This window comes from Brachionichthys hirsutus, chromosome 12 (assembly GCF_040956055.1).
Source record: "Brachionichthys hirsutus isolate HB-005 chromosome 12, CSIRO-AGI_Bhir_v1, whole genome shotgun sequence".
In the NCBI taxonomy this organism is placed as follows: Eukaryota; Metazoa; Chordata; class Actinopteri; order Lophiiformes; family Brachionichthyidae; genus Brachionichthys; species Brachionichthys hirsutus.
This window is the reverse complement of record NC_090908.1, coordinates 6,759,421-6,772,080: the sequence shown is the minus strand read 5'-3', so window position 1 is coordinate 6,772,080 and position 12,660 is coordinate 6,759,421. Positions and strand designations below refer to the sequence as shown.

The following is a 12,660-nucleotide window of genomic DNA, read 5'->3' as shown; positions in this document are numbered from 1 at the left end:
GGGTGGCATTACTGTGGGAAATACACAACAAAAGTACTAATGTTAATAATAAATGTAGATCTCTTTTGTTTAGGGGGAGGTAAAGAATATTTATACATTTTTCTTTGTTGTATTCTTTCTCCTTCAGCAACATGATGGTCACTTCACTGTCATCCAGTTGGTCGGCATGCTGCGCGGCATCTCCTCAGGCATGAAGTATCTGTCAGACATGGGCTACGTTCACAGAGACCTGGCAGCCCGGAACATCCTGGTCAACAACAATCTGGTGTGTAAAGTGTCAGACTTCGGCTTGTCCCGAGTCCTGGAGGACGACCCGGAGGCGGCTTACACCACAACGGTACCTGACCCAACCCTATCAAACCAAGAAGCTACTAATCATTCCTTTCATGCTGACAAATCAGATGTCATGCTGTTCTGTTCGTAACAGGGAACTATATCTGTATTTGATTTAGAACCAGAGATTATATGTGTCATACCGTGACAAGATAAACAACTTCTTCTCACTGTTGGGTATAGCTATGAGAGGTTTCCTTTGTTTTATTTGGGGCTACATTTGCTTTTAATGAGGAAGAATACGCGTTTGTGCCTCTTACTCCTAGTTACAGTAAATTATCCACCTCCTATTACTTCAAATTACGGAGGCAATGCAAATGTAATATAGAAAAGATGACTTTTTCTAAAATATGTAATTTGTCTAAAACGTCAAATGCATCACTGCCATTTGGTTGAGCTCTCCCAGTCTGGACATGGCTTTGCTGGAGAACCCAGTAAGAGGAGTAGAGATGGAGAAGCTGAACTATATGAGAAGGAAAAGCAGAGACCAAGCAAACAGCGACTCATTTAGCAGAGACATGCTGAGAGTTTACAACACACTCCGAACCAGCTGTTGTGTTGCTGTTGTCTCTGCATCACTCCGTAATAAAACACAGGCGTATCTGATGCTTAAATCGCACAATACCCTGAAAACCTTTTTTTAACAGTACATCTGTACTGAAACTGGAAAAAGGGTTTCATGCAGACTGAACTTTTATTTCCTGCTGTTGCTTCATTAAAATTTATCATTATTCTCCAAAGCAAGTTTGTTCTTTGTCCTCACCTGTGAGTGAGGACAAAGGCATTACAGATTTTGGGCACTTGGATCATTTGTTGATATTAATGCAGGCCTGAGACATCAGCAAATTGATGCATCACACTTAATTCATTAGTCAGATGTGTAGCAATAGATGGAGAAACCTTGGATGACAAAAACTGCACTTCAAAGAAAAATTGTTTTGTGCTGAATCTTTGGCCATTCTGTAAATCAGTCTGAGCCCACATTGGTCTCCGTTTCCTGGTTCACAAGGAAGATAGCAGGTACATCTGCTCCAAGCTTAGCTTTCTGTCCCATGAGACTCACTGAGAGCTGCTTGAGGTGAGGTGAGGCAAAGCGAAGCAAGGCCAGGCCAGGCCAAGCGAGGTGTAAACCATTAATGACACTGAAGAAGATCATTTCATCATTCATTTTGTCATTTAAGAGATTCCAACAAGCATGCCTCAAAAAAGTCATTACAGTGGCAGCAAAAACTGTGAAAGTTGTAGGATGTTAAAAAGCCTCAAACCAAACATTGAACCATTCAGCAGGATGAATATCAGCATTGCCAATTATTCCAACAGTTTAAGAACATTTCTGCATCTACACTCCTTCCTCTTCTTCTACTACTACCTTTGGCTTGTTCCATCAGGGGTCGCCACAGCAAATCAATGCTCTCCACTCCACCCTGTCCTTTGCATCGTCCTCCCCAACACCAGCCACTCTCATGTCCTCACTCACTACGTCCATGTATCTTATAGCATCTACAGTCCATAATATCTTAAAAAGATTCAGATAATCAGGAGAAATTTCTGCACCTTAGGGGAAAGTTTGAGAAATAAATTACCAGATCCCTGTGCATCAAACATGAAACAGTTGTATTTATTTATGTGTCAACAGGGAGGTAAGATCCCAATCCGATGGACTGCTCCTGAGGCCATCTCATACAGGAAGTTCTCCTCTGCCAGCGATGCATGGAGTTATGGTATCGTCATGTGGGAAGTGATGTCGTATGGGGAACGACCATATTGGGAAATGTCGAATCAGGATGTGAGTATTATCGTTGTGTAGTCCTGTTGAGTTTATTTTCCTATGGCTAGCACCTAGGCTGTTCCCTTGCAGGAAAACACTACCTGTATAAAGGAGGAACAGAAATGCTGGTAAAATTCATCTAAAAGGATTTTAAAAAAAGGAAAAGGAAAGAGCAATAAAAGTCAGCAGTTCAGAGGAGGAGTCCAGTTGGGGGAAGTTTAAAGCTGTGGTTTCAGTGTGGCTGAGAAACCCACTGATCCCTGGCCTCTATTCAGGGATTGACGGGGCCAAGGAGGAAATAGATCCTGAGTATGAAAGCTCCTCCATAATCCCCTCAGCCCCTAACACATAGAGGGACGCCCCCATACAGGATTTGTGCCGTTCGGGGAATTGCTTAGAAATTCTTTCCAAGGTAAAAGGCCGACCAGCCTAACCGTATCTCAGCCCCTGACCACAGGTCCCGACAAGTAAGCCTGGACCTCCACTTTGTGATAAATAGGATAGGAAGATCCACTGCAAGGCGGCTACTCAGCTCCGATGGGATAGTAAACTGTCTTTGCACTCAATTAAGATTTAGATTAGGTTCTTGGATATGAATAAAAGAAAACTCAAGTTATTAATCTGTCTCTTTGCCTCAGACTTAACTATGGATAAACAGTCATTATTAATGTACCGTAAAGCAGCTATAACCAATTTTTGTTTGGAATTGTAATGTCTTATTTTAGCGTGGGTGACTCTTACTGATGTCAGAGAATTATTACCTCTACATCTTTGACCTCTTTAGCAAGTCTAAGGTCATTAGCAAAAGAGAGCTAATATTGAACTTGACGAGGTGTTCAGAAACACAACTCCCAGTGAGAGATAAAGTCACTTCAAAAATCATGCGTAATCAGAAAACCGTTGATAAATTTACAACATCTTATTTCTGTGTCCGCCATGTTGTCAGAGATATTGGAAGAGTTATCACTACTTGACTGTGTCTTCCCACACAAGAGGCGTGTCTCTCAGGCTGGCAGTGGCTCTCATGAGCCTCAGAGGATGAATTCCACTGATGTTGGTATTTCACTGCCTTTCCTGTTCTGCCACTGCAGATAAATGGTTTGACTTTTTTCTGTGTGATATCACCCAGATGCATTGGGTGACAATTTTGTACAGATATTCAAGAGTCCAAGAAGATAAATCATAATGCCCTAGCGATTTCCTAAATTGCCCTTTTAGCAAAACGAAATCTGGAAAACACAGTAATACCTCTGCAGGATGAATCATAATAACTTGGTGACCCTCTGACATATGATACGAATGTCATACATTTGGATTTGAAGAGAAACTGATGAAAAGTGGTGACATTCCTTGTGCGATTGATTTCTATACACCTCTGTGCATGTACAACCTGTGGCTGTGTAGAGGGTCTCGTTACGTTACACTTCACAGGACTTTATTATGAGAATGTGTGCACGCAGACAAAAGCTCTCATTAAAATTGGCTCACACACACAAAGTCAGAAGTTGCACATAATATTTCACATTGCAAGGATTTAGTTTTAAACGTAGCACCAACTTATATAACTACAAAGCTTGATAAAGGCAAACTCCAGATAGAAAGTGAGATCATGCCCAAATGTGCTTTTATCACAGCGAGCCAGCAGTTTGGGTTTGGGGCACATTGAATGTTTCTAACTTTTGAAACAAATAGATAAATTCCCAAACTAATTAAATTCAAATAGAGCGACTATCTTCCAGAATGATTCTGCTTTCGCTCATCGTATGCAACTGTCTCCAGGTGATCCTGTCTATCGAGGAGGGCTACCGGCTCCCTGCGCCGATGGGCTGTGCCGTCGCCCTGCATCAACTGATGCTGCACTGCTGGCAGAAAGAGAGGAGCCATCGACCCAAATTCATCGACGTTGTTTCCTTCTTGGATAAACTGATCCGTAACCCAAGCAGCCTGCTGCCGTTGGTAGAGGACATTCAGAGGTGAAGTATTGAAGATCCTCTTGTATCAAATTAAATGTGAATTCACTGTGAGCTCCTTTGAGAAATGGTGAACTGGGATCATAAGTAGGACCGAGTGTGACTCATAGAACTTGGAGCCTGTAGGCTCAGTGAGATGCTCCAAAAATACCAGCAAGAATTTGACATTATCTCTGTTTTTGTTGCTCTGTTTTAATCAGTCTACCAGAGTCTCCAGGAGAAGACATGGACTACCCGATGCTTATTTCTGTCGGAGACTGGCTGGACTCCATTAAGATGAGTCAGTACAAGAGCAATTTCATGGCATCAGGCTACAACACGTTGGATTCTGTGGCAAGGATGAGGATTGAGTGAGTAGCTGATCCATTATTAAATGGGATAGATATCAGATAAGACCAATCTTTGCAGCAGTACTAGGGATAATTGTGCTATAAATGGGAAGAGAAGCCTTCAAACGTCAGTGAGTAGCTAACGGGAAGCCTGTGTTTGAAAGTGAGCGTTGATGGTCACTTTTATGTTACTAGAATCAGACTTTATGTTACTAGAATCAGATACTTTGACCATGTGTTTATGAGCTCTCCAACTTTATAAAGCAATGAAAGGCAATTTTTAGATTTAATAATAATTGAACATTATTAAATGAATTGAGTCAATGGAAAGTCGCCCACAGTTAAAACATTTTGTGCATGCTTTGTGTGCTTTCCGTGTTTTCGCTCTTGGCCTAGAGATGTGAGGCGTATTGGCGTGGAGCTGATCGGCCACCAGAGGCGGATCATCAGCAGCGTTCAGACCCTATGTCTTCAGATACTGCACGAACAGGAGAACGGTTTTCATGTATGAGGACAAACACACCCTGGGATGGACGGACAGATGGACCGGAGGGAAGTGAAGTCTAGACCGTTGGACTGAATCTGCAGCCTGTGCCTGAGTCTTCGCCCCTCATGCAGGAGGTCATCGGACGGACCACCACAGCAGACTGCCCCCTGGTCTCCCTCACATCCTGTAGTCACACTATTTCCTTCTGTACCCCACGCACCCATTACGCCTGGCTCTGCCAGGCTATTGCAGCCTGATTGACTTTAAAGACTGGCCCAGGCCTGTACTTAGGGGAATGTAATGCCTTTTTGCAGCGGCAGTAATTTTGTGTGTTGAGCAACAATACCTAGACATGTAGATTTACAAAACGTAATCTACGAAACCTTTGACTGTTTCAGTTGTTCTCTTCTTGCTTTGAGTTATGTGCTCATGTAGCTGCTAATCAAGTGTGCAACCGAAAATGTCCGCAGTTTTATAATTACTTTAGAGTTTGTAATATGCCACGAAAGATTTTAATTGTTTTGCTTTTGTTTACCTTCTTCAGATAGTCTGGTACACCGATACTTGAAGAAAGACTTGGTGAAACAAGTTATGGAGATTTGTGGAATGCTTAAATGTGTATAGACAATTAATGATAATTATTATCATAACCCAGTATCTATATATATATACATACATATATATATATATAAATGCACAGTCCTGTATGTGAAAGCCCTAGTAAATCTGGATCTTATTTAAGAAGTTTTATTTATTTATTTATTTTATCCAAATCAGCAATACAGTATTATGCAGTCACCTTGCTGTCTCACAGAGAGATGAAGAATTGTGCAATGAGAGAACTCTTGTTGAAAGGTAAGCACGAGGCTCATGTAACGCCACCCACCTTTATTATCATGTTAAGCTTTCAGGACAGGATCTGTTGCCTTGATTTGAATAACCATACAAGTCTATTCTGTGATTTATTTATTTATTTATTTTGGGGGGGGGGGGGTTGTGAATGTTATGCTTTGCCTGAAAGAAAGTACACAGTATCAACACAGTCTTGACATATGAATGTTCACAAAAGTTAAATAAGTTGTTTGAAATTGTTTGGAAAGTTGACTTCTATGGTTATTCAGAATAAGCTTTCATGTGCACTCTTTGTTTCTTTATGCCTGCACATGTACTAATACAGGCAGCGGTTTGAAGCTCTGGGGAAACCTGATTCAACATGTCTGAGCAGAATAACTGTTGGATGGTGCAAAACTACTGGACTGACCCAAGTAACTCCAGTCAGTTTGTGCCTTGTGTTGAAGTTGTAGCAATATGGAGAACAGTGTATGTAAATGTAGTTTGAACTGGAAACTGTTAGATCTGCAGTAGATGGTGTCAAATTGTCAGGAGTTTGCCATTCAAATCAGCGTTTGTCTTCTTTTGCTAAATCGGTTTTGAGAAGGACGTGCTGCAGATTATATCGAGTTCGGTGAGTCGCAGCAACGACTTGGTGGGTGGTACCCACCGAATGAAGATCGTCGTCTTTGTCTGATCAGGACAATAAATAAATAACTGCCGAGGAGGCAGAGAGACGGAACATACGACACCTATTCCAGAAAAGAAGACGTAACATAAAAAGTCATTAAAAACAGAATGAAATTATTTGAAAATCTCTTTTAACCTAAATCCAATTGAATGCAGCACAAAGGCAAAACATTAAGTGCTCAAACCAATGAAGTCGATTGTTTTTTTTATGAATTTAGGTTAATTTTTGAAGTAACAAAATGTTTGTGCGGGGGGGGGGGGGGGGGGGGGGCATGCTCACCATCATGTCACGTCACCTTTTAACAACACTTGCATTTTTATCATAATGAGCCCCACACTCTCAATACGTTTTTTCCTTCAGCCCAGAGAGACAACATCCATGATTTCAAAACAGAATTTGAACTGTGGTCTCATCATGTCAAAGGACATTCTCCCACTTTCCTCTACATTAATTGCAGATGAGCTCCAGCTGATGGAAGTCGGGAGCACCGCTGAACGCTGCCGATATATAACTTGTGTCTGAGATCGTAGAGTCTATATTTATAGATGAATTAATTAATTGTATTTACTGACGGTGGTTACCCGATCATTCCAAAGTCAATGCACAGAATCATGTCTGTTTTGATGTAGTCCCACTGTATATGTCAAAGGTCATAGGCATGCAATGCTTCTTTTTTGCTTTTTGTAACTTCCTGCTTACATGTAGAAATGTTGTGAGATTCTGTGAATCTTTTGATAATCTATGAACAGTAGGTGAGGACAACCTCAAATTCCTTTCATTTGTACATTGAGAAACATCGCTCTTAATCTGTTGGACTATTTCGCAATCCAGAGTCTCACAATGCGATGAACTGGTCCTCCTTTCTAGTGACTGTCTTTGGATGATGCCTCTTTCCTTTTTCGCGTCTTAATGAACCTTTTATCCTGTGGAATGATCCAATCAGGTTTTTTAGCGTCTAACATCTTTCCTGTCTTTTGCTTTGCCGATCTCAAATTTTCTAAAAAAGGAAATTAGCTTTAGATATTAAATTGGATATCTAATTCAGATATCGTGTCTTTGTGCTGTTTCCAATTGGACTGAATTTTGAAAAGGATAGGAATCGTTCTGTGTTATTTCTGTTTAGCAGAGTGTCTCAAAAAAAAAAATGGGAATCAGGTTTGTAAACAGCAGCATCATAACTCATGATTTGTCATTCTTGCATGAACAGTTACACAAACACACACTTTCATACCCACACAGAATGCCTTAGTCTGTGAACCATGCAAGGTAAAACGTGTTACAGTAGTTCATGCATAAGTTTCACTGCAGATACAGGACCTATCCATTAGTGTGAGTTTTATTCCATATTGAGGGGTGCAGCCTGCCCCTCTGCAGCTGTGCTTTTGCTACAAACTGGGGCACAGTGATCGATGCTGAGAGGATACTCCATGTTTCAGAAGCAGGAGAGAAGCACGCATACATCCAGATGCAACTGTATACACGTTTGTGCACACTCGCTCGAGGTCACCACTCTTTTACAGAATATGGACAATATCAGATGCTGTTTGTTTAGCATGTTCTACTGCTGAGCAATGTTAGGACGTTCTTTTGTACAAAGTACAAGTATACTTATAATTCTTGTATTTTATTTTTCTATAATTTACAAAGAGATGTTGTAGATCTTTCACACTGTAAGAGGCAGTTACAGCGAATATTTATTTGCAAATAAAGATGAACAGTTCTGGTGGCCGACGGCTCATCATTTGTTTTAGGCGAGCAAAGAAAAGTAAAGCAGAACTGAAAGACGGAAGTGAAGCAATCTCATATCTTTGATGTGTAGTTTAAGTGGAAATCTCACACATCCGACCGCAGCTGAGGAAGCCTAGTGCCCCCCATGCCTAAGAGTTCCACCAACGCCACCACCTGGAAACGTGAAGTAATACCCATCAGTCGGTCATGCGCATCGCTATTGACCAAAAGATGGCGCTGTTGGACAACTGACCGCCCATCAGAGCCATCCAGGGAGAAGTCCTGTAATTATTGTTAAACACATGCAATCTCAGATACTGACTTTTTGAACTGAGTATTTTTTTTCCCATCTAAGTTTGCACAGCTTATACTTCCATTTCCATTTCAAAAATAGGTCTGTATATATTTATTTATAATAACCACATTTTATGGTATCAAAAACCTCCTTGTCCTATTTTGCAATAAATTCTACACAGCACAGATAATTATCGTATGACACTGTTGAGACAGTTATGAAGGACTTCATCAGGTTACGATGATTCACAAGCTTAATTCACCCTAATAGGATTGTCACAAGCTGGGATGCCCAGCCGGCATCTCAGCTCGGGCAGGTAACAGACTATTTGTTTAGTTTTATCTGTAACTTCAATGATAATTAAGAATGTTAGCATATTTAATGTAACTTATGGAGGGTTAATGTAGCATCAGTTAAGTCTAATGGGGCTGCTAGATAAACTGTCTGGATGGCTCGGCCTGAGGAAGAAAGAGGTCAACGTTTTGTGTTTGGGGCTGGACAGCAGTGGCAAAACTACCATCATCAACCAACTGAAACCTTCTAATGTAAGTGCATGAGGTTAAGCATTGTGTTGGAAATGTTACATGTTCAGAGTATTTTGTTTACTGTGTACAGTCCTAGCAGAAAGGAGCACAAACTGGTTTGATATCTGTTATAAATGTTGCCTGTCAGAATCTCTTGTTTCTCTGCAATCCTTCATTGATTGCTTCTTTTCAGTATTTGTATCGTTTAGGCCCATTTTCAGGAGAATGGAAACATGTTAGTCAGGTAAAGCCCATATCATACTCTCCTTTTCCTATTTCCCTGTTGGCATACTTTTGCCATTACTTGTCTTTTTTGTGTGTTTGTGTGTTTGTGTCCGTGGATACATGCAGACACAGGCACAAGAAATAGTCCCAACAATTGGCTTCAACATTGAAAAGTTCAAGACCTCGGGGTAGAATGGGCATTTATGTGTATTTATTGGTTTCTGACAAGTTCAGCGTTGAGCATTAAGAATCATTTTAAGCTCTCTCTCTCTCTCTCTCTCTCTCTCTCTGCACGCAGCCTGTCTTTCACAGTCTTTGATATGTCTGGGCAGAGCAGATATAGAAATCTATGGGAGCATTATTACAAGTAAAGAAAGACATCGCTCACCAAGTAAAATAGTAATACGCATTACAGAAGCGTGATGCTATGGACTTTAACTCCCGTTGTCCGCCCCAGAGAAAGCCATGCCATCATATTTGTCATTGACAGCGGTGATAAACTGAGGACTGTTGTCGCCAAAGAGGAAGTGGACATTCTGCTCAATCACAAAGGTACAGGACTTCTGCAGTGTGTGCAGATAGCGGTGCAACAGACATGGGATTCATGGAATACATTAGCAGACATGGTTCAAAGTCATTTTTGTGAAATCGATAATGGAAATTACACAGTATTAATTACCATTTGCATTTTGTTGGTATTATTTGTTGTCCTGCTCACTTTTGTCCACGATTATTGCACTTTGGCACATATGATACAACTTTCAATTTCTACAGTATTATTATACTTCCACCAAGGAGGTTATACTTATATTTATTTACTTTCCTTTGTCTTTGGTTTGCTCAACTGTTTATTGTCTGCTAGCAGGATACTGTACAGGTATATTTTTGGATCAGTTGACTAAAGGAACAATCATTTGATTTCTTTTTAAATGATTGCCTAACTTCACTAATAAAGCCTCCTCTGATCAGACAATAGCTACACAATGACATTAAAGTCTGATCTAGAAGTGGAAACATTCCAATTTGGTGATCAGAATGTTTCGATTATTTGACTTTTGATGAATGTGTAGATTAAAATATCGTTCCACAGCTGATTTTAGGTCCAAAGACACATTGGAAACCCTCAAATGCCTTGATGGGTGGAGTTTTAAGATAAAGCTACTACTCATAAATAAATAAATATCTATTTAACACCTTACTGAATAGCTGTTGGACTTCTTTTCCAGATATACGCAGCAGAAAGATACCAATACTGTTCTTCGCTAACAAGATGGATCTGCAGGACACCATGTCTTCTATCGAAGTCTCAAAGACGTTGTGTTTGGAGTACATCACAGACAAGCCCTGGCACATCTGGTAAAACAGATTTGCTCAAAGCAGATTTCACAGCTGTCCAAACCAATATTTACAGCATGTCTTCCATGTCTGGGAGCCCTCACTTCATGCCGATGAAGCATCTCTTGGTTTGTGACTCACTAGTTTTAAATGGTCTTGAAAGAAGTGCAGTTGGATTAAAATCCCTGCACTGAGTAAAACTATTTTACATTTCAATCTAATATATTTTGCACTGCCAGAATTATATCTTAAAGACGTAGAGACTAAAAGCAGTAACTGAGCAGTCTTGTTTACTCTCTGGTGACTTCCTGGGTTTGTTTCCAGTGACATTTTGTTTCCACAGCTCGAAGGTAATCATTATTAGGAGGCAGTTATTCAAAGCCATGGCTCCTTCTTACAGGCGTGTTTTTACCCTGTTTATCATTAGACAGCTGGAAGGAAGGTGGATTAAGAGCTGGGCAGCTTTAAACGTCCAGGATCCAAGAAAAGTCAGAAGAAAGTGACTGTGTGCCACAAGGAGATTAACTCTTCCATATCCCCTTGTTGCTTTTAGCGCCAGCAATGCCCTCAAAGGAGAGGGCCTAAAGGAAGGGCTGGACTGGTTGCAAGGTAAACCGCATGTTCAGTAAGTTTAATAAAACTGCCAGACAGGGCTGCATTGAAAGCTAAAGTCATGTTCAGTTTTGCTCAGAATTTCAATGTCAGTGCAAAAATGCTAATTTGTGGAGGAGACGATGGTGCATGTCCTGACCGGCACTGAGACTCCTACGCGGCTCAGTCGATTGCCTTCACAGATTATGTTTGTGTTAGATTATACACAAAATATAAAAATGAATACAATGCTAAATGCCTCTGATTAACAAATGCCTTTCTCATACATACAGAACAATTTCAACAGTAAGTATATGTTGTGTACAATTATGTGTACCGGTAATTGTAAAGTGACTGTTATGGTAGGGTTGACCTTAGTATCTCTCTGGGTGGGATTTAACTCACAGGATACTAAAAGAGTAATTCCCAAAAACATTAGTGATTATAGCTAACACTGGAGAGAAAAAAACACATTACACTCGTTCAGCAGCCTCTACTGAAATAAATCCCACCCAAACGAGGCTCTCATGTGGTGCAGATATAGTAAACGGTTATTGTATGCAGTCAGTGTCCATATTGAATGTTGGCTTGTATGATGTGTAGATTTGATCTTTTTTTTCCTACCAGATCGTATCAAAATAATGAACACATGAATGACTGACACGGCTGTGACCACGGATGTGGACGTGGTAACAGGACCTTTCACCACTGGAGTATTCAACACACCTCCCATTGTAGGCCTTAAACTGTCCAATATCATAAGTAATGTAACGACTATTCACAATGACTTATGCTGCTTATATAATTGAATAAGACTTGTGTAATGTGACTGTCTAAAGCAGCCAACAATACCTAGCTACTTCTATGTAACGACTGCCTGAAACTCAAAATATCTGTGATATAATCGCTTTAATATTCAATATTTTTAATTTTAACTTTTTACTTTTTTTTATCCCATAATAGTTATTTCATCATGCTGTTCTATTTTTTGGAAGATGCTCTCAATGCTGATATCTGTGCTACCTGGAGGAAAATAAAAGCTGAATGAATGAATGAATGCATGCCGTGAGTTTTTGCTGGAGGGCAGCCACTGCGCCGCTGCCCGGGGGAAACAAAATTAAATATACATTTAATAAGAAATACAAAGGCAATGTGATGTCATCAACTTACTTTACACAGGAGTTTAATGTGAATAAATAATGTCAATATAAAAGTATGCTGTTATGATAACAAATAAATATTAAATAATTTTTTACAAGTAACAAGTTTTAGAACAAGATTTTAAAACTTTGGTGGAAATCTAAAAATAGTTATGAATAATAACCACACTTATATGGCAAAAACAGCCAACAGATGCATTGTTGTTTTTAAGATAGAGTAAACCGTAAAGACAACTATTCCACTGTCTTCTTCACCTCCTGTCGAGGCTACCATTGTCGAGTTGGTCCGTCGCTCTATTTGGGTCAGTTCTCTTTAGCGATCTTCAGAATTGGCACGTATTTCTGTCCAAGTACCCGTTCGATGCTCCTCTTTTACGTTTAATCTATAGCATT

At 40.1% G+C, this 12,660-nt stretch overlaps 2 protein-coding genes across 2 annotated transcripts in view; both read left to right on the top strand.

The window, feature by feature from the left end:
• Nucleotides 1–4,911, top strand: part of LOC137902425 (ephrin type-A receptor 6-like) — a 123,438-nt gene extending 118,527 nt beyond the window's left edge. The window contains exons 13-17 of the mRNA XM_068746510.1: nt 128–337; nt 1,970–2,119; nt 3,881–4,074; nt 4,272–4,421; nt 4,797–4,911. Of these exons, the coding sequence (XP_068602611.1) occupies nt 128–337; nt 1,970–2,119; nt 3,881–4,074; nt 4,272–4,421; nt 4,797–4,911 (819 nt within the window). The remainder of the gene's footprint in view (nt 1–127; nt 338–1,969; nt 2,120–3,880; nt 4,075–4,271; nt 4,422–4,796) is intronic.
• Nucleotides 4,912–8,854: 3,943 nt separating this feature from the next.
• Nucleotides 8,855–11,760, top strand: LOC137902573 (ADP-ribosylation factor-like protein 6). The gene is made up of 8 exons (XM_068746661.1): nt 8,855–8,977; nt 9,150–9,200; nt 9,308–9,369; nt 9,480–9,548; nt 9,639–9,733; nt 10,408–10,537; nt 11,070–11,125; nt 11,735–11,760. The coding sequence occupies exons 1-8, from the start codon at nt 8,855–8,857 to the stop codon at nt 11,758–11,760; spliced, it is 612 nt and encodes a 203-aa protein (XP_068602762.1).
• The last annotated feature ends 900 nt before the right edge of the window (nt 11,761–12,660 follow it).